Source organism: Cottoperca gobio, chromosome 11, assembly GCF_900634415.1.
Source record: "Cottoperca gobio chromosome 11, fCotGob3.1, whole genome shotgun sequence".
Classification (NCBI taxonomy): Eukaryota; Metazoa; Chordata; class Actinopteri; order Perciformes; family Bovichtidae; genus Cottoperca; species Cottoperca gobio.
Window position 1 is genome coordinate 10,739,957 of NC_041365.1, and position 20,378 is coordinate 10,760,334.

Genomic DNA, 20,378 nt, shown 5'->3' on the forward strand with positions numbered 1-20,378 from the left:
AAACGGACATCTGCCCGAGTGTCAGAGAGAGGCAACCTGTAAGGACCGCAGAAGCTGCAAGTAGCAGGCGGGAGAGGAGCGTTAGTCCGGAGGTCTTCAAAAGAAACCCCATCGACTAGCCAACTAGTCTGTCACTCATCCCTGACTCACAGCACTACAAGAGTCTTTGAGAGGCAGATGACTCGAAACGACAAAGACCGGAAAGGATGTCAGGATGACTGAGGCACCAGATCAACAGCCACAGGACCCAGGAGGAGGAACTCGACTGACAAGAGGACGAGACCCCGGAGCCACAAATGAGGCCCATCAGTCTTCACAGACATTTGAAGGTCATCAGGTCATAGCAAAGTCTCCCAATGGAGGGACAGGAAGACGAGAAACAGAAGAATGGTTGAAATGGTGGATCCATCTCCTAGATGGATGGGGCAAATGCGGGCGAATAAGCCCACTAATAAGCCCCTCCACTAAGTACGATGGCATCAAAAGAAATATTGGCAAAGGGATGGGGAATAGACTATGTGCTGGTAGATGGAAAAGCCAGGGCAGTCAACCAGTATAAGGAACACAAACCCCTGATGGAGAGGCTGCGTACCAGAGGGCCCACAGACTCAGTGGCAGCGAGTCAGATTGGGGAGATGTGAGACTTCATTTCAGGAAAAGGGAGAAATTATGCACGATGGCCCGCCCGGCAACTTCCCTGATTTCTGCAGCCTCCCCGGAGCAATGACGAATCCATTTACACCAATTGCCTGAAAACTAGCAAGCACCCTCAACAAGTCAAGGGAGAAGAAACAGAAGGAGAGAGCTGTTGTGGAATTCAGCCGATACAAACTAAACTAAAGGGTGGTGAGAAGTAAATCTATTATACTGAAATTAAGATACTTGGTTAAAGAAGTGAGCGCTTGAGTGAAGTTCAAAGTATAGAAGAATACACTTCGATTATATAGCCGCCCTAGTGGGTGGCTCTGTTTACTGAAAACGGCTATGCAACTACGCAAACCCAGCTGATACAAGAGATACTAAAATGTCAAGGTGGTAAGAGGACCAGAGTGTACTTCGGTATCTGTCTCCGTAAGTGGGACAACGTTTAGATGAGCATATACAAATAAGAAGACAAAGTATGAGACAGAACACAAGTAGTGGCAACGACCAGCGCAGCCCCCATTACAAGGCCTAAGAAACTTACTCAGGGCCCAGCAGGACACTACCTCCACCGACAATTACGGTGAGGAAGAGTCTAGATATGTAAGTGGTCATAAGAAACCCCAAAATGGAAAAATGTAGACTCAGACTCTGTATTACCCCCGTACCTATTCGTGATCCAAGACACCAGGCATCCAAAACCAGAACGGGGCTACAGTATATAATTACATCGGAAGGTTTGAGGAGATCGATGCATTGCTGCTCTTCACCAACGATCAATGCCAGGTTCACAATCGCGAGATGAGGAAGGTTGATTGAAGCTGATTGAGTTGGCGGGAGGAGAGTACCATGGATCGTAAAGGACCAAAAACAAGAGAATAAGGCCATCATCGTGACACGCGGAGGAAACCTGCCCCATTATGCCATCATACATATGAAAATTAAAAGGTTTGAGTTATTAGAGCTATAAGACCTTAATAGCAAATGCAGTCCACACCAACAACCCCCACCAAATAGTATTTTTGTACATTTTTATTGTAATTTATTTGATTCTATATTCGTTTCTTGTCTATGCATCAATACAACAAAGCACATTTCTTGTACGTGGAACATACTTGGCAATAAAACAGGTTTACTTTTTTTTAACTTATCAAATAATTTGACACATCATTTCATAATTTGACTTGCTATGAGTGATTACATTTTATATCTTGTCCAAGTATTTATTAATTTTCCTTGTGGAAATGGGCTCCCATAGTTTTCAGTTTTTATGTTCGTGTATATCTAGAGTAGATGCTGCTTCTTTGTTAATAGTTCAAATAAGCTTGATGGAAATTCATTTCTTTTTATTTAATAATACAACAACTACAATACAAATACATAAAATAATGATTTCAAGACCGTTTAAAGAAATGTCAGCAACTCTAAAAAGGTAAACTCTGTGGTGCTGTTGCGGCACGCGGCAAAAGTGTTGGGCTTCAAGGCTGGTCGTCTGGAACACACAAAGATGCTCCACAGTGACGGGATCTGATATACAAATATTGAGCATGTCCGATCTGAGGGATTTTCTTCAGAGGCGATTGCAACACAGGAGCAGCAGGGGCTTTTCAGTGTTACTTGGTGAGCACTTCTCACTGAATTCACGGTGCGCCATCTTGGAAAAGGTTCTCTTAGCACATTCATGGTCCCATCAGCGTGCTGACTTTGATGATTCTGAAGTATACAAAAAAAGACAAAACATAAGAGATACATAATATATTAGGAATTACTCAAATAATGATTTTATTAGTTTAAGAATTTAATTTACCAGCGACAGTCGTTGATTTATTCTTCTGCTTCTGCTCCTTCTTTTGTGACTCCCTCAGGTTAATTATATGTTCCAAGCATGTGGAGCCTCGGTAGATCCACGCCTCACGTTTATCTTTCTAAGAGTGATGACACACAAACAACTATGAGTCACGCAATGTAAAATAAATATAACAGGGAAATTACACCAAGAATCCAGTTGTATGATGTTCACAGTTACTGACCAAAACAAGAACTTGCATCAAGCTGCAGTCGACCACCTGCACCTCACACTTCTGCATGACTCCATGAAATTTGACATTAATTGTCACTCCAACCCTGTACTGCGTCTGGGGTGGGTAGGGCCAGGCCTTTAAATAGTCCTGCATGAAACTCTTGTGGGTGCCATCTGGGATATCGTCCAAAGGGTCTGCCACTGTCACAGGAAAAAGAAAAAAGTGAGTTTTTCTGTTTACAGGCAGTATAATAGTAGGCACTGTGGGTAACGGTTTGACAGGTGCAAGAATTTAGAGTTCTGATTCAATTACCTTTTCACCATAATGCTGCTCCATAGTTCATCATTCTACCACAGGCTGTCTGCCGTTGAGATATAACCGCTGCAAGTGCACCTTTGTCAGGACGCTTATGCTTTCATTATATGTATTTGCACAGGGCACTTTATTTTCACAGAGGACATTTTGACATAAACCATAAAATGAATGATGGCTGAATTCCTTTTATCTGCTTCAGTTTCAGGATCCTCATGTTGTACATGCCGGCTCACGGCTTACTTACACTTGAATAGAACAAAGCCAAACTAATTTTCTAAACCAGAGCAGACAAACAGCTCTCAAAGTGGACCAAATGTGTCTAACTTTCAGATAAGACGACCTTGTGTCTTCAATAAATCATCCAAACAGTCCGTGTGCGTGAATAAAAACACCCAAACTTACATGGTTTGCATACCAGATGAAGTGAAGGTAAGCCAACATAGACCGGAGTGTGATCATCAATAAAGACCAGGAATCTGGAAAAAGGAAACATGTTATTCATCAAACCTTACTTGGGCTAAAGCAACTGCATTTTATGTGGGACAACCTTAACATACAAGGACTACCAAAAATAAACTACAGCAAGAAACAACCATTATCAAAACATTATTAGTTATTAATGTCATCTGAATAAAAGCTATGCTGCAGCTGTATTGCATATTGTGTAAAACGAAAATAGACAGAGCAAGAGTGTGGAAGGAATCAAACCAACATTAAAAACCATTAATAATAATTCAAATACAAAACAAAACAAAAGATCTGACGTCATTGGGAACTAATTGATTGACAAAGTCATGAACAATTGGAATGATAGAATAAAGCACCTGTGAGATATGACAACAAGTATAGCTGTAGGATTTAAGCTTAATCGGACTTCATCTTCAAAAGTTATCCATTACATACAAACCTCATGCGGTTTCTTCTGCTGGGGAGCTCTGCCAGGAAGGCAGGGCAGAACCGGTCCTCCTCAGCTTCATACTTGATGACAACACGAGCGCCGACAAACAGCGTGTTCACCTTTGGCATGTAGTCAAACGCGATGTGGTGACCAGAGAGGAGGCTCTTCTTTTTGTTCATGAAATTGATCTTGTATTTCAGCCTACCATCTTCTGCAACAACAGAAAAACACTTGTAATAAACAAAGGCCTCTTTAAACAACGTCATATTAGTAATTAGTAATGTGTGGCAAACTCCGCATGTTTGTTGTGTTACTGAAACCCTCTGCAAAAGATAAGTGATGTACAAACTTGGCCGACACGTGAAAAGGTTTGTTATTCTGTTGCTAAAAGTGCCGTACATTATGGGCCCACAACTAAATCTCTGCATTTATCTTCAGTAGACTCGAGTACTGTTCGTGTTTTGTTTCTCGCTAAAGAAATCGACTCAGAACGCTGCTGCTCGAGTCCTCACTAACACCAAGAAAGTGGATCAGATCACTCCAGTCTCGAGGTCTCTACACTGGCTTCCTGTCTGTCAAAGAAGTGATTTCAAAATACTACTGCTGGTTTATAAAGCGCTGAATGATTTAAAATACATTTCTGATCTTCTGCTATATTATGAACCGTCCAGAGCGCTCAGGTCGTCAGGTTCATGTCTGCTTTCTGTCCCAAGAGTCAAAACTAAACATGGAGAAGCAGAGTTCAGTTTTTATGCTCCATATATCTGGAACAAACTCCCAGAAAAATGCAGGTCCTCTGCAACTCTCACTTCTTATAAATCAAGACTTTCCTTTTTGCCTCTGCCTTTTATTAAATCAAATAATTATTCATTTCTTACACTGCACTGTAACGTCTATTCTTGTATTGTTTACCCGTCTTACTTCTCTTGGCTTTTCAACGACTTTTTTTTTAATTGTGTTTGAAAGTCCTCTGTGGTGCGTATCTTTTGCATGTTGTCTCGATGCTTTGGATGTTTTAAGTAAAGCACTTTGAACCGCTGAAATGTGCTGTACAAGTAAACTTTTGAGTAATGGTATTAACTATATTTAATTGATTCCACAGATGAAAATGTTTGACATAAACACTAATGACTACATTGACAAGACTTTGTTTTTGCTAACATAATAACAGTTTTTCTTACCTTTTGTTACCATTTCTACAATTTTCCCGGGCTGCCAGTTTATGGCCCTGCTTCTGGCCAGGACAGTCATGTTCACCTTGAGCTCTTCTAGCAGCTTGCTTGGAGGCGTCTTGGTAACTTTGTCAGAAGTTTGGCTAGGAGTCTTTACTGTACTCACAGGGCTCACTCCTGTCAGTGGAAAAGAAACCTATTATTGTTAATATCAAAACGGATGAACTTGAGGTGAATACATTTGCAGTAGCCTACATACTTATTTTAAAATATAGAGAACAAAAGTTACATCTAATAAGTGAGGTCTGAATATCCACCAACCCAGACACCTTTAAAACAAACTGTTATGGTGAGCAATGTTAATTGCAATTGGGCTCCCAATTTAGGTTACAAAACATGGAACAGCAAAGTGTGTGCTCACTGTCGGTGTTATTATATGCCACTCTCTAATATACTGCATCTGTTGTTGTTTGATGGGAAAACATCAGTTCCCTCTCAAAAACATGAGCAGAGAAATAAACCATGCATAACAGCCACATAAACTTAAAGCTACGATGACAACATGACATTTCTTTCTCGTTTCTTTCCTCCATACTGGGGGTGATATGACAGCAATGAAGTGTCATTTATTAGTAATCATTACATGTCATTTATTAGGGTCAGAAATAAAAGGAATTCCTGCAACAAAGAAAGTGTTTTGAGTGGTAGGGTAGTGCTTCATGTTTTTGTGGCCATTACCGTCACTTTTTGCTGGCGGTGTTGATGTTTTCATGACGTTGCTCTTAGCATCGGTCTTGGCCATCTCTTGGGGTGTTGATGTGATTTCTTCGCTGCTCTTCGCACTAGTGCACAGATACTGATTTGTGCTAGCTTGTGGTATTCCTTTACTCTTAGCAAGAGTTTGATCCTTATGATGTATTTTTCTCCTCTTGTTTAACCCAGTCTTATCACTTAAGATCGAAGAATCCGAATCACTCGAGTCTCCTTGTGGTTCCCACTGCTTATCAGAATCAGAATAGTTTGAAGATTCATCTTCACTGTGGCGATTCTGAGGCCTGCAAGAACTTAAAGATCTGATCTGGCATGCAGAAAGTCTGGTCAACACCACCACTGGTTCTCTCTTGTCATTATTTGTGTGGAGTGTGTTGCTGTCCGGTAGCTTTGGTGACAGAGGAGTAGGGCCATTAGCATGTGAAGAGCTGGGGGATGTATTTCCTACAAAAGGAAAAAGCACATGTCAAACAAACTAATTAAAATAAGCCGGTTTGCTTGGTTTAAAATGACAAACCAAAGAGTAAAAAATGTTTAATTAACTCAAAGATTTGCATCTTACCACAGCTTGTTATATTATCGTCATCATCAGAATCTGTGTCTCTGTATTCCCACCCGAGCAAAGAGTATTGTTTCTTCACAATCGCTTCACAAGTTGACACGGACCTGAAAGACATTAACAACAAAGACAACATGAATCAAACAAAGAGCAGAGAAACACTTCAAGTACACAGGGGACCAGTGCACTTTTAAATAAATTAAATGAATCAAGTAAAACAAATATTTTCTGCTTTAATACAAACATTTTGTGACTTTGCAAGGGCCTAAAACCTGAGCAGGATCGGCAGTTTTTTTTAATGAAATGAAAACATTTTAATTAAATGTATACTACAACAGTCAAGAAGACTTTTATTTTTTTTCCACAAATTTAAATGTCTTTAAATACACATTAACATGAATCCAACATATTGTAGCGAACGGATAAATGGAGGCAGAAGACGTTATCTTTCAGTCAGCAATGCACACATTCAGCTCCGCTCCCGACACGCACGCACGCTGATTTGGATCCTGACTTTGTGGGTTTATTTAAGAATATTTTTCCAACAATATGAGAAGTAGTTATCCACTGAAACATAAACAAAAGGTTAATTATGGTCCACAAGAGCATATAGTAGAAATAACACTCACTTGCAGAGCTTCAGGAGGTCGGCAGCCTGCTTCTCCCTCCATTCCAGCTGAGATTGAAGCAGAATGCATTTCTCTTGCACATCTGAGGAGATCAGCTTGTTCTTCTTTACATTCTCTTTGATCCACTTTTGGAGCTCCTCTTTGCTCATCTCCATCTCATCTGCCTCCATGATCACAGCACGCACAAGGTTTCAAATCACGTGCTAAAAAAGGTAAAGCGTACAGCGGGGGAGTTTTTGAGGTGGCCAGAGATATTACATTTTGTAGTTCATGATGCAGAAAAGAAATCCACTTTGCCAACTCAAAATAAGATTTGAATTAAAACATTTGAAAGAGTTGACGGCTGACAGGTAGGGCTCTAAGCGGATGGACATGACCAGCTCCTGACAAGGTCTCATGCCATTATGCCTTAGTTTTGGCATCTACTGTACATGAGCAGCTGATGTTTATGGCCAAAGTTTAACAGTCTAGCCATTAGGCTAATATCACCATAAGAGATCCGGAGCCAGCACAATATTGCTGTTCTTGTCTACACAGACTACATCCTCTGTCAAAGAGAAAACAGAATATTATTTTGATAACTCGTCTATCGTTTAAGTCAGAAATGTCAGAAAATGCTGAGATTTACTGATTTTCTGTTAGATATCATAGTAAACTGAATAGCTTTGCAAATTGAATTTGACAAACAGGGAAGGACATTTTATAGACCAAACTATTTATCTAGAAAAAAAGACAGTTTATAACAGATAAGGAAAATAATCCTTAGTTGCAGTTGCACTGCTGTTAAGGTCAGTAGTGATGCTACAGGCCGAGGCTGCCATGTAAATGTAGCTCATACTTAAACAATGGTTTCGTTTATTTTGTCAAGAGATGGTGTGTTCCTGTGTTTCCAGTCTTTATGCTAAGCTTAGCTAACTGGCTGTAGCCTTAAATATATGAAAAACAAACATGAGTGTGGCCACCAGAGAGCAAATAAGTGTATTACCCAAAATATTGAAAACTGCTTTATGACTTAAAATAGTAAGCAACTTGTGTCTGACAAGGTTTTCCACAAAAAAAGAAAAGAAAAATTGCCTCGTTAATTAAACAATATAAATGATTTTAAATAATTCTCGTAAGTACACGTCTTAAACTTTCTCTTTTCAACAAAATGATGTGAAAACAGCCTTCTGGTATCAAAGTAAGCACCGACATCAGGCTGCAGTGTTAAACATCCAACAAAACACGCGTAACTTTAACGTTACTTCACACACAAACATGGAGATGCCTCTTGGGTTTGTTTTTATTAGCTGGGAAGTGTCTAATGCTAGCTACCGTATAATTTAGGACTAAAGGCAAGATGCATGGTCTGAGGTCTCGGATCCCAAGGTAAAACAAATATTCTACATACATTTGTTAAACTCATCGATTAGTCCTCGTCTGTGAAGCATTAGGTTGTAAATACGTAAATCACAAATATCACCTGTGTATGTAGCATGTCCAAGTAAATGTGAGAGCAGGGTCTTCTTCGCCGTAGCTGCTGCGCCAAGCTGTGCGCTCACTGCTGCCCCCACGTGTCCGCACACACGACCAACAAGTCTTTCTACTTTACCCTCAATTCTCACTTTATTCAAAACCGTAAGCTAATAAAAACGCATACATTAAAACAGTTTTAAAATAAATAATACAATATTAATATGAATTCAATAAATATGTGTGAAGTTGCCAGTTTACCGTGTACACCTCGTTAAAATAATGCAGTCAATTCAGCCCTGCAATAAATCGTGGTAGTGGTGGGAAGTAAGTATGCTACTCTTTACTTTACTTGAATATTCCCATTTTCTGCTACTTTATACTTCTTCTCTACTACATTTATTTGACAATACTAGTTTTGGTTGGAGCAGTATTGGCTTTCAGCTATATTTCTGTCTTCCTCGTAAAGACGCAACAGATTCACACACACAATAGCAACACAATGAGTGAAGTTTTGGACATGTTGGGCCACACAGCAGAATAAAGACAAAGTTGAAGAAGGTTGAAGTTGTTGTTTTTTTATCTCTGGACATGAGGCTTTTTAAAAATTATTACAATAAATGAAAGAAACAAAAACAAAAGAAAGCAAAGCACTCAAATAAGAGCAAATTGCATAATGTTGACAAAATGCAGATCATTGGTTAGATGAGCAAAACTAATTTTAAAGTGCATATGAATAAAGACTCATCGACTTACATCGGTTGCTATGGGCAACAATTCTTCTTAACAATTTAAAGACTAAAAACAAATACAGCTCAACAAAGTCACGACCGGTTGCTGTCTTGGCTCCACTCATGGTGGAACGAGCTCCTCGTTGACATCAGGACAGCAGAAACGCCACAAATCTTCCATCGCAGACTGAAAACTCATCTTTTCAGACTTGAAGCATAAAATAAAGAAATAACGGAAAAAAAGCTTTTATTGTCTCAAAATGTAGCAATTGAAGCAGTTCAGTTCATGATTCTTAAAAATGTTGTTGTAAGTCGCTTTGGATAAAAATAAGACAATAAAAATGAAAACACACATACAGCTGAAGGATTAAGCAAAACATATTTACAGTGATGTCCATCTCTCTTGTTCCAGCGTCACAAAACTCATCAACATCCACACTAGCAAAATTCAAAACATGATGTAGCACCTTTGCTCACCACAAATATCCCTTCAAGTATTTCATATAGAAAGTCTGCATTATTATATTGCATCATTTAAGTCCTCAATTTGTGCTTGGTCTGTCACACTGTAAAAGAGTAAAATAAAGTCAAATAGTGTGTCCAGTACAATAATGTACAGTTGCTTATTTGAACTTACGGCTGCTTGAATATGCTGCCAAAAGCTGCTTTAACATGAATTTGCAGGTCTAGACAAACACATATTTACCATTACTCCCTGTTTTAAGGGGGCACAATTTAAATTGGCAACGCAATAATCCACCAAGTAACTAAATCTGCACATGTAGAAATAAAATGAATCTAGAAAACAAAGACAATCACATAGGAACAAACGTTGGGCATGAGTTATTCATGTGCGCGCATCTCATAATTGGAAATATTTTTCCTAAAAGAAATGCAATGGTACATCATTTCAGGGTGATGATGATTGATACACTGGAAAATTACTGAATTTCTGATATTCCACATAATAATTCTTCCTGTGTCTAGTGTTTAGTCAGAATCATCATCATGCTCTTTCGCTCCTTTCATTTCCAAAAATTTGGCCATGTGTTCAAGTCGCATAGAGCCTCGATGGATCCACTCCTTGTGTTGATTATCCTGTCAGTGACACAAAAACGACATTATTCCACAGAAATGTAAACAAATATAATATCAATAGTTTACAGAACAGCAGTTTTAAAGAATGCTGACCTGAAAAACGATCTGCATTACGCTGCAGTCGACCACCTGCACCTCACACCTCTGATGGGCTCCATTTAACTGGACATTAAAGCTCTGTCCAGCCTTGTACTGGGTTAAATGGGGGTACGGCCAGTCTTTCAGATACTGCGCCATGAAAGACTTGTGAGGGCTGTCTGGAATGTCGTCTGTAACTTCTTCCACTGTCAAAAAAACCACACAAAGAAATAAACCGTCACTCTTCTTACTGAAACGTCTGGCGTACTGCCAATGGTAGTTATAACTGTGCATCTCAATGGGTGCAAAGATTTAGATTCTTTCTGGGGTCAGCCATGCTTAAAATGTATGCATTTGCACAAAATGTTGCAACCTCTAAAACAGTGTACTATGACAATTTGTATGCAGTATATACTTTTCAGAATTAGTATGTAATATGGCTTTGGGACGCAGCAATTACATGAGCACAATACAAACAAAACAGGTACCGACTCTTAGCTGCACCATAGCACTACTAATGTTCAAACGCTCTACTAGGTACCTTAAAAGCACCACCTAGTATTACACAAACAATGGATAATTAATTAAAACAAAACAGGGAATTAGAAATAAAGGTATGTTTTTGCATGATTTGAGAATTTAAAGTAACTCACAGGACGTTAGGCTTTGGGTGCGGGAAAAAGTGTGAGAACAGCCAAACTTACGTGGTCTGCACACCAGGTGAAATAAAGGTAAACCAATATAGACCGGCGTGTGATCATCCATAAAGACCAAGAACCTGGAAAAATACAAATGTAATTTAAATCAAACCTTTACTAAAGGATTTTCTGTAAGAAGTCACAATAACTATATATTGTCCCAGAAATAAACAATATTATTATACCAATCATACAGCTACACCCTTTCAAAGAGCAGCAAACTTCTTCTTAAGAATATGCAGATATTGGAATTGGAATGTGAAAAAACTATTAAACTATTAAAATATAAATATATAAAACCACACAACCAAAACAATAAATAAAATGGACTCTAGGGCTCTGGTAACAAAAATATGCAATGTCTGTACAATGTCTTATAATGGTGGGGAAAACCCTGCTGTTTATTCTGGCATCATGTCGACTAAAATGTTCCATTATTATGTAAACAAAGGCATGTTACATGTTACTCAATGGGAAATTTGGAAGTCAGCAAAAATGGTCGAGGTCATATCGTACAATAAGTCAATAATTCTAAAAATGCCCCTCGTGGTTCATAAATGTAGGGATAAGGATAAAAACACGCACCTTAAGCGATTCTTTCTGCTGGGGAGCTCTGACAAAACCCCCGGCCGGAACCTGAACTTGTTATCTTGACACCTGACCACCACACGAGAACCGACATAAAGCTGCTCCAGCTTCGGTGTGGTGTCAAAGGCAATATGGTGGCCAGACACGAGGCTCTTCCCCTTTTCTTCAAAACAAACTTTGTACTTCAACCGTCCATCGTCTGTAAATAACAAACTGGAAGTGAGTGAAATCACTATTGTGTCCTTTTTTGCTTCAGTGTGCTTTAAATGAATTACAGCATCATTTGACATTGCAGAACACCGGAGTTGCTGGACTTTGGTGTTTTAAAAGGTTAGTTCGGATTCACCAAAGTCCCACAATAACACAAATAATACATTTTATTTGGAGGCGCCTTTCAAGACACCCAAGGACACCGTACAAAATACAAGAGATAAGAACAGCAGGACATTGGAAGGGAGAAGCAGACAAACAACACCAGAGATAAGGTGGAGACACAGGGAGAAAGCCAGACAGAGAAGAGGGGGGGAGGATGATGGCGACTACAGAGAGTAGGCCAGTTTGAATAAGTGAGTTTTGAGGTGGGACTTGAATGTTGTAATAGTTTCGGATTGTCGGATGTGTGGAGGGACGGAATTCCAGAGCCTGGGAGCAGTGCAGCTGAAGGCCCTGGTGATGAGGCATGATGTGGGGATTGTTAGTAGACCAGCTGAGGATGAGCTGAGGATGAGCGGAGGGAGCAGGGAGGGGGTATACTCCTGAAGGAGGTCAGATAGGTAGGTGGGGGCGAGTTTGTGGAGGGCTTTGTAGGTGAGCAGGAGGTTTTTGTAGTCGATCTGGGATTGAACAGGGAGCCAGTGAAGCTTCAGGAGAATGGGGGATGATGTGTTCAGAGGATTTGGTGCGGGTTGTGATCCGGACAAATGAACGAACCAATCGAGGCAGCGGTAGACACTTCTGTGTTCTGCAAGGTTAAAATTAAGTTGTTCTTTTTCCAATGGAGTCTGGTGGCTTTGAAGAGAGCATAGATAAAGGCTTTGGTTCCCCGTCAGAAAGGGCTGTCTGACGGCAAGGTAAAGCAGTGAAAATATTCTAAATAGAACATACACTGATTTTTTTTTTAGGTTGCTTAAATACTTTTTGCTGCAGCAGTACATAGTTTGTTTTCGTGCTGGTCCTGTGGCGTGCAGACCAACATCTACTGCAGGTAATACACTGACTGTGGACAAGCACCTCATACAAGCCCACTTTAAACAATCTGATTCATCATATAGTCTTCTGGTTATATTGTGTCTCTATAAAGTTGTTGTTGGGCCTTACAGTGACTGACCCTGTGTTTTCTCAGTTGTAAGACACATGTCTGAAGTCCCTGTCTGCTGGCATTTGACAGACAGTAGGCGCCACTGTGACCAGTCAGGCAATTAGCAGACAGATGTTAACAGTCGTAATTAACATGTGTGATGTCTCTGTGCCTTTGTTCCCATTTGGTAGACAGAAATGTGTATTACCTGCGGTCCTGCCTGAACAATTCTACTGTACAAATGACTTGTGTTTCTGTAAACTCAGGGTCAGATACTTGTAACACATGTTGGTGCAGGTTATCTGTCCTTTCAGCTGAAAACGATTGATTCTGTTGAACACTTCTAACTCTTTATTAAATAGCACCAAAGACAACTTTGCTGTAACTTCTATATTTGTTCATTTCTTACCAGGTGATTCATTTTTGAGTTACCAGCACATTAGGTACTGTGGAAATCATGCATTTATTACCAAACTCAGTTTACTTGCTTTTTCTTAGATTTACACTGTACTTTTATACCTTGATTAATGAACTGTATGCATTGCTATGTTGAGTAGATTAATCACACACAGAGTTTCAAATCTTGACCCACTTTGTGAATGAAGCTAGCTTCGTCTAGAATGTGACCAGATAAGGTATGTGTGTGAGGAAAGATGCCATTTCCACTATAGACGGAATCGGAGTTTCGGGCTTCCGGTGGAATCGCAATGCATGCTGGGGTGGCAAGCCTAGAAAACTGAGCACCAACTCTACAAGGGCCGCCATATTGGATTTCTTCTCTACGTGTTTACATTGTATTTAGCTTATTCTTCAAGCGTGTTTACGTTGTATTTGGCTAGTTTTTAGTGTGTAATCATCGCTCTTCTAGTTATGGGATTTGGACACCGACATTGTGTGGTGAAAGGATGTTCAAACAGTGGGAGAAAGCTAAATAAATGGGCAGAATCTCATTGTGAGCTTCACGGTTGCAAAAATTGCGACTGCAAGCCCCAGTTGCAGCAAACACCCTGGCAATAAGCTCGAGTTTTGTTCCTGAAACCTTTAAATTCTGCTTGCGGCAAAATACTTTCAAAGCTTCGACTTTCCTACATCTGAACCTCATCATAAGAAAGGAACAAAACTGGAGCTTATTGTCAGGGTGTTTGCTGCATCAGAGATGGGCATTGAGGAGCAACCAACAGCTAACGAAAGACTTTCAATCACAGAGAAAGAAAAGACTAAGCTTTTGGTTATGCCGAGTGGCATTTCAGTACCTGATCCCTTGACATTGCAGGATGGCTGGGTCAATGAAAACAACAGCATGACTTCTTGGCCGCCGATATACCTCAGCAATATAACATTATTTTTAATGTCTGACCACCCACCTAGCCCTTGTAGAGTTGGTGCTCACTTTTCTAGGCTTGCCACCCCAGCATGCATTGCGATTCCACCGGAAGCCCGAAACTCCGATTGAGTCTATCATAGAAGTTGTTGTTCTGAACTGTAGTAACCTGTACCCTGAAAAGACACTGAACAACAGGTGGTCATAAAGACCTTGAGGGTTATGTGTAGATAACTGCACCCATTCTTACAGCCGACACCAAATAAGGAAAACTCCCTGGCTCATCCCGAAGAGACCAAAGATGAAACTGTGCCAAGAGCCGTGGACACGCCTACCGCACCAACAAAAGCCATTGGACAATGGCCTACATCGACCAATAAGAAGAAGGGACATTCGTCTTATGCTAGAGTTTATATGCTAAATGTAAAAGCTCATTCAGAGCCTTTTCGGAGAAACTACGAGACAGTTAACTACTGTGGTGGTTTGTGGAGCAGCGAAGCCGAATGGTACTCATGAGTAGAACTTTATGTCTTGCTGCACTTTTGAGTTTAATAAATAACTTGATTTTTTAACCCAAGGGATTCCTTGTCCGTCTTTTTGCAGATTTAATACGCAACAGTACATAAGGCACAATATACTGCCTTAAAAATATATTTTCTTACCCTTTGTTACCATCTCTACTATTTTCCCCCGTTGCCATCTCATCGACCTCTTCCTGGCCAGGACCATCGTGCCCACTGTGACCTCTTCTTCTGGCAAGTTAGGACGGACCTTCATGGTTTCATTGGAGCAATGCGCAAAAGCCGATGATATTATTACAGGGGCTGGTTCTGACACTGTGGAAAAAACACAAAATGTGCTTATTAGGACTTATGAGATTGTAAAATATGAATGACTGGCCATGGGGATTTTTAGGGAAATAAAAAAAAAAGTTGGCAATTATTAGTTTTCCCCTCTGTGAGTGAAAGTGGTCTACATAGAATTACCGTTGTTGTTTTTACTGCTCGATTGTAGTTTTCCAGTTTTCTGTTTATTGTTTGAGAGTGAGAAATCAGAATCACTAGAATCGTCGTCTGGTTCCCACTGCATGTCAGAGTCAGAGCTGCTGATGGAGTCGTCTTCACTGTAGAACTGCTGAGGCGTTGGCGGTCGCAGAGCGCTGATCTTATAGTCAGGGAGTCGGGTCAAGACCACTACTGCTGTTTTTATTACACTGAGAGAGTCAGAACTGTCTTCCGATTGTGTCTCCTTGCTGGGAGTTTCACTCGTGGAGGGAACAGACTCACATGGGGAATTGGACATATTTTCTGAAAAGAAAAAGCATCGGTGAAATGAGAGATTATTGTCTTCCAGAGCTACAACGATTAGTCAATGAAACCATTAGTTGTAGATGAACGGCAACTATTTAGATAATTGATTAATTAATTGAGGAATTTTGCCATAACTTTGCCATAGACAAGACAAATAATTGCCACTAATTGCTAAGATTGTCCCTTTTCCATAATAAGGTTGAACCTAAAAAAACTACCATGTTTATTTTTCAATTAACACAAATATGTGATTACCATTATCATCTCTCTCTTCATCAGATTCTGTCTTTATCTTGTCTGATATCGTCTCCCCAGACACCTGGAGCTCCGGCATTCTCGTCTCCATCTCGTCCACCTCCATAACCACTGCAACACACACACACACAAGATTTAAAATAAGGGTTTGAACTCCAGTAGATACCTCATATCGTTTGAGTGCCAGATGTAAGGTGTGAGGCGCTGTAAATACAGTATAAAGACATCTACACATGCACATAATCATCCAGTCCATGTTTATACTTTTTAAATTTTATGTGTTGGTCATTGGTGCTTATTACACATACTGCATATTTATAAAAAGAATGTGTATATATAGAGCTTTTCCCCCCCACATACTTATGTAAATAATTAGTCCTTCCTTCCAATAAAAGTGATTCTGATATAGTTAAATGCATACAGGTACAGCAGGTTACCGTCATAATGAGGATGTGTTGTAGTAACATTTCTTCCAGTGAATATTCTGCCTTGTAATATAATATAATACAATATAATAAAAGAGTAACCAATGTATTCAGTATATTAATTGTACCCATCTAATGTTAGATAGTAGACGTAGTGCAGCTGTAACCAGGTTTTCAGGGAGTCATGGATGAGCACATGAAAGCAACATATGAGCCTCACGTGGCAGAGATGTATAGGCAAGGCCACATATTAAAGTGTCAGCAAAATAACTGGCCACAGGGGGTGAGATCATCCCACACCTTTATAAAAGTGATAACAAGAAAGTTTAGTAAGAAAATCAGCTGGGGCTCTTCTCTTGTCTCTGAAGGATACACTCATGCATCGGAGATGTCCAGACTTAGACATCTTTCCTTTGACAGGTGTTGACTAATTGTGACTGTTTTAGAGGCGTTCAGTGGATATTATCACATGAGAGGACTACAGGAGCTTTGTTACGTTCTGACTTCTTTATACCAACGTTATTAAATGGTCAAAAGTAATATTATAAACTAAGTCTTAAAGCATAACGTTAGCGTTCATTCTTGTAACGTTAACAAAAACTCGCAGCTTACCTGTGTCTGTTAATGAAGCTAGCTATCAGGCTAGCACTGAGAGCCTACAGTGCTTCCTAACAGTAAGCTACCACGCGCTGAAACAAGTTTTTAGACGAACCTTCTTCTTTGTTTTGTGTCACGACTGTATGGAAATTATGCAAGATTGTTGCTTCTGCTAACGAACTGTATTAAACAAAATGAGCATAACCACAACAGCTTCCTCCATTTTAGACCTATGTTATTGTTACCCTTTAGTTCGGCTTCTTCTTCGTGGTGCTATAAAGCGGTCTTCAAATGGCGCATTACCGCCACCACTCGGTGTGGAGGCGGCGCAGGGTTCTAGTCTGGTGTTTGAAGAGTACAATTAGGTGCTACCCGGAAATAAATGGTATAAAGCTGGTTTTGGTGTCAAACGAAGCTGAGTTGAACAACATATCCAAAATCCGCAAAAATCACCCTTTGGGGAATTTATTTTATATATATTTGAATTGTTTTTATTTTTCAGCATCAATACGTTAGTGTGGGGCAGTGGTCTTCACTATTTTTTACGTGAGAGCCACATTGATAGGACAAAGTCAATAGGAGAGTCACTTTTACCGCAAAATATGAAAAGCAACATCCAGTCATAAAAAGCATGTCTGCTTATTAATCTGTCATCCCACCCAGAACATACAATATGCAATGCAGCCAACCAGGATTACCTTAATACTGGGATGATGTTGTCAAACTCTGCAAACAATATTTCTGTTGAAGCCAAAAAGCAGTCTTTCACAAATTGAGTCTGAGAAGAATCCTCTGTCCACTTGTCTTGTTTTGAATTTTCCTTTGCTCGTCTTGTATGGCTCGTACCTTTCTTTTTTAACGGGAGCAGCTGTTGTCTGTCCACAAACCACATCTCCAGCATCTTCCTCTCGATTGCGTGGTGGTTTGATGCGCCAAAACCAAATCTTAATTTTCCTCGTTTGTCACGCTTTGTTTCTGTCCAACTGGTGTGCAACTATTTTTTTTAATAAGAAAGAAATGCATTTAACGTCTGTAGAAACACACGCGAACTAGCATTACATGCTGAAACGAGTGAACCGGAGGCAAGCTAACGCGAGTATGAAGTGCCAAGTTTCACCATTGTCACAATGCCAACTTCACTATTCAAGGACAATTTAATGCGTAAAACTGTAAAGGCACAACTAGCAAAATCCCTAGGAAATGGTGTGCAACCGTGTGCGGAAAAGGTGCAAGCTATGCATGTTCTTGATGGCGGGGCCCTTATTCATAGAGTGAAACGGGCAGATGAAGGTGACATACAAAGACATAACGATACAATATGCCAACTATGGGCGTGCAAGGTATGGCGACTGCTGCCTCGTGTTTGATGGTTACGAACAGGGTCCGTCAATCAAAGATCACAAGCACCTGCGAAGAGTTGGAAAAACATGTGCTTAGTGAATCTACAAAGGCTCACGGTGACCAGCAAACATTTCTCTCGAATGAAAAGAACAAAAGTCAGTTCATCTCGTTGCTGAGTCGATGCTTGGAAGCTGATGGTCAGATCGTGCACAACAGTACTGGAGATGCTGACACAACGATAGTGGAATGTGCCCTTCAATTTGCAAGACAAAGAAGGGAAGTAAGTGTAGTAGCAGATGACACGGATGTACTTGTCCTCTTGATGTACCACTGGAACCAGAATATGGCTGATATATACTTCCATTCAGAGGCAAAGAGATCAAAGAATGGTTTGAAGGTGTTGAAAATTCAAGACCTTGTTAACAAAGCTGGCAGAGTAGTTACATCCCATCTCCTGTTCATCCATGCATGGAGGAGTTGCGACACCACCTCTGCAACATATGGGCATGGCAAAACCAGTCTTTAGAAGAAGATAAAACAATCAGAAGAATCGCAGCAGATATCCTTCTTGATGACCAATCCTGAGGCGACAGTGGAACAGATTGGCAAAGCTGGTATCCGGTTATATGTTATCTTATATGGAGGCAGAGCAGATGATTCTTTGAACAGTCTAAGGTACGCTAAATACATGGAGAGGGTGTCGACAAGCAAAACACCAATTGATCCACAGAAGCTTCCCCCTACAGAAAGAGCAGCATATTTTCACAGTTTGCGGGTTCATTTGTAAGTCATGCTTTGGTTGAAGCTCACAAGCAATGACCTGGATCCGATGCAATGGGGTTGGAAACTTGCCGATACCATACTAACACCAGTCCTGACAGACTTGGATGCAGCACCAGAGAGCTTACTGAAGTTTTTCAGATGTAAATGCAAACTTTCTGTCAGAAACCCATGTGGCAATAACAGTTGCTCTTGTCGTAAACATGGACTGAAATGTGTAACAGTCTGTGGAGACTGCAGAGGAGAAAGTTATCTAAATGCTGTTAGCACACTCTACTATTGCCAGGGGGTAGGGGTGGGGGGATTGTGCTTATACCAGAGGTATTGCGGTAATGACTATTATAGTTCATAGTAAAGTAACAATTTCCAGCAACTTAGACTTTGCATTTTCTACAATGAAGGTGAATGAACCGTCAAAAGTCGCCATAAAATCCTTATTTTTTTACCTTTTCCAAACAAAAACATGCAAAAATGTTCAAAATATTCAAACACTCATAAAACATTTTCCGCAAAGGGGATTTTTGCGGATTTTGGATATGTTGTTCTATGGCACATTTGGCTTATGTGGTGTACAAATCATCTTTATACAATTATTTTCCTGGTCAAAATGCCCAAAGACCAGACTATTCGGGGATTAGAAACCAAAGTGTCACTTCCTGACTTCTTAGTGGACAATCAAAAGCACACACAGGTGCGCTGTTGGATGCCCCTATGGAAGATAAAAGATAAAACGTGAAGTGCCCTGGAGGGTAGCCATAAAATCAGTAGAGCTGCCAAGGGGTGTTTTTAAAACTCGAGCAGGCTTGTAGGATACAAATTAAAGCTGTATATTTGTAATTTTATGGAAAATAAAAACTAACCTATTTGAAGAACAATGCATCGCCTGACACATCTATATAAAAAGATGCATAACCTATACATATCAAATTAATACTCTGTTGCTGTTTAACTCAAAATATTAACTGTGCCGGTATTAGTCCATCTATGCACATCAAATAATTAGTAACAAAAACAGGAAACTAAGAATCCAATAAATATCAGTATGCAACTCCTTAACAGTCGTATTAAAATAGTTTTCACTAGCCAATATGCTACAACAACATAATAGAATTCCTGAAGTTCAGTTATGGCTTCTGGTTTTAGTGTGTGAAGCCCAAGATTTTCAGTGGCCCCATCTGACCGCTGCTATTTAAACTTTCTGGGATTGCCACTGCCTAAAATTGAGAAAACATAATGCAGTGCCATGTACAGATATGCTCAACATGCTAGAAAACTTTACTAGCTGGTGCTCTGTTTTTCTTTTTTACCCCTGCCCCTCGGACAGCCCGAGTCTGCCAAAAATGCATCTCACAAACTCAGAAGCTACATGACTTGCAAATACTTTATTGTACAAAATAATG

The 20,378-nt window shown here is 40.1% G+C and overlaps 2 protein-coding genes across 7 annotated transcripts; both read right to left on the reverse strand.

Moving 5' to 3' along the window:
• Positions 1–1,971: 1,971 nt before the first annotated feature.
• LOC115015306 (histone-lysine N-methyltransferase SETDB1-A-like) lies at positions 1,972–8,577 on the reverse strand. Of its 4 annotated transcripts, none has more exons than XM_029442472.1 (10): positions 8,470–8,577; positions 7,008–7,210; positions 6,382–6,485; positions 5,787–6,263; positions 5,058–5,225; positions 3,886–4,087; positions 3,381–3,454; positions 2,673–2,863; positions 2,450–2,567; positions 1,972–2,355 (listed from the first exon to the last, which is right to left on the reverse strand). In XM_029442472.1, exons 2-10 carry the CDS (start codon positions 7,175–7,177, stop codon positions 2,333–2,335), a joined length of 1,527 nt encoding a protein of 508 aa, XP_029298332.1. In that variant the 5' UTR covers positions 7,178–7,210; positions 8,470–8,577; the 3' UTR covers positions 1,972–2,332. The 4 variants fall into 4 exon arrangements, with proteins under 4 accessions (XP_029298332.1, XP_029298333.1, XP_029298335.1 ...); XM_029442473.1 differs by having other exon boundaries at positions 8,398–8,474; XM_029442475.1 differs by lacking the exons at positions 1,972–2,355; positions 2,450–2,567 and adding an exon at positions 2,976–3,044 and having other exon boundaries at positions 2,724–2,863.
• Positions 8,578–9,017: 440 nt separating this feature from the next.
• setdb1a (SET domain bifurcated histone lysine methyltransferase 1a) lies at positions 9,018–17,159 on the reverse strand. Of its 3 annotated transcripts, none has more exons than XM_029443990.1 (8): positions 17,103–17,159; positions 15,836–15,946; positions 15,257–15,577; positions 14,933–15,106; positions 11,650–11,851; positions 11,071–11,144; positions 10,382–10,572; positions 9,018–10,288 (listed from the first exon to the last, which is right to left on the reverse strand). In XM_029443990.1, the coding sequence occupies exons 2-8, from the start codon at positions 15,939–15,941 to the stop codon at positions 10,181–10,183; spliced, it is 1,176 nt and encodes a 391-aa protein (XP_029299850.1). In that variant the 5' UTR covers positions 15,942–15,946; positions 17,103–17,159; the 3' UTR covers positions 9,018–10,180. The 3 variants fall into 3 exon arrangements, with proteins under 3 accessions (XP_029299850.1, XP_029299848.1, XP_029299849.1); XM_029443988.1 differs by having other exon boundaries at positions 16,873–17,111; XM_029443989.1 differs by lacking the exon at positions 17,103–17,159 and adding an exon at positions 16,973–17,098.
• Positions 17,160–20,378: the final 3,219 nt, after the last annotated feature.

Coding starts and splice junctions, on each gene's coding strand:
- LOC115015306 (XM_029442472.1), bottom strand. CDS start 7,177: ATGGAGGCAGATGAGATGGAGATGAGCAAAGAGGAGCTCCAAAAGTGG. Junction 6,264..6,381: donor CGATAATATAACAAGCTGTG/GTAAGATGCAAA, acceptor TTCCTTTTGTAG/GAAATACATCCCCCAGCTCT. Junction 5,226..5,786: donor ACCGCCAGCAAAAAGTGACG/GTAATGGCCACA, acceptor TTCCACTGACAG/GAGTGAGCCCTGTGAGTACA.
- setdb1a (XM_029443990.1), bottom strand. CDS start 15,941: ATGGAGGTGGACGAGATGGAGACGAGAATGCCGGAGCTCCAGGTGTCT. Junction 11,145..11,649: donor AGCAGAAAGAATCGCTTAAG/GTGCGTGTTTTT, acceptor GTATTTTTCCAG/GTTCTTGGTCTTTATGGATG. Junction 10,289..10,381: donor TAATGCAGATCGTTTTTCAG/GTCAGCATTCTT, acceptor TGTCACTGACAG/GATAATCAACACAAGGAGTG.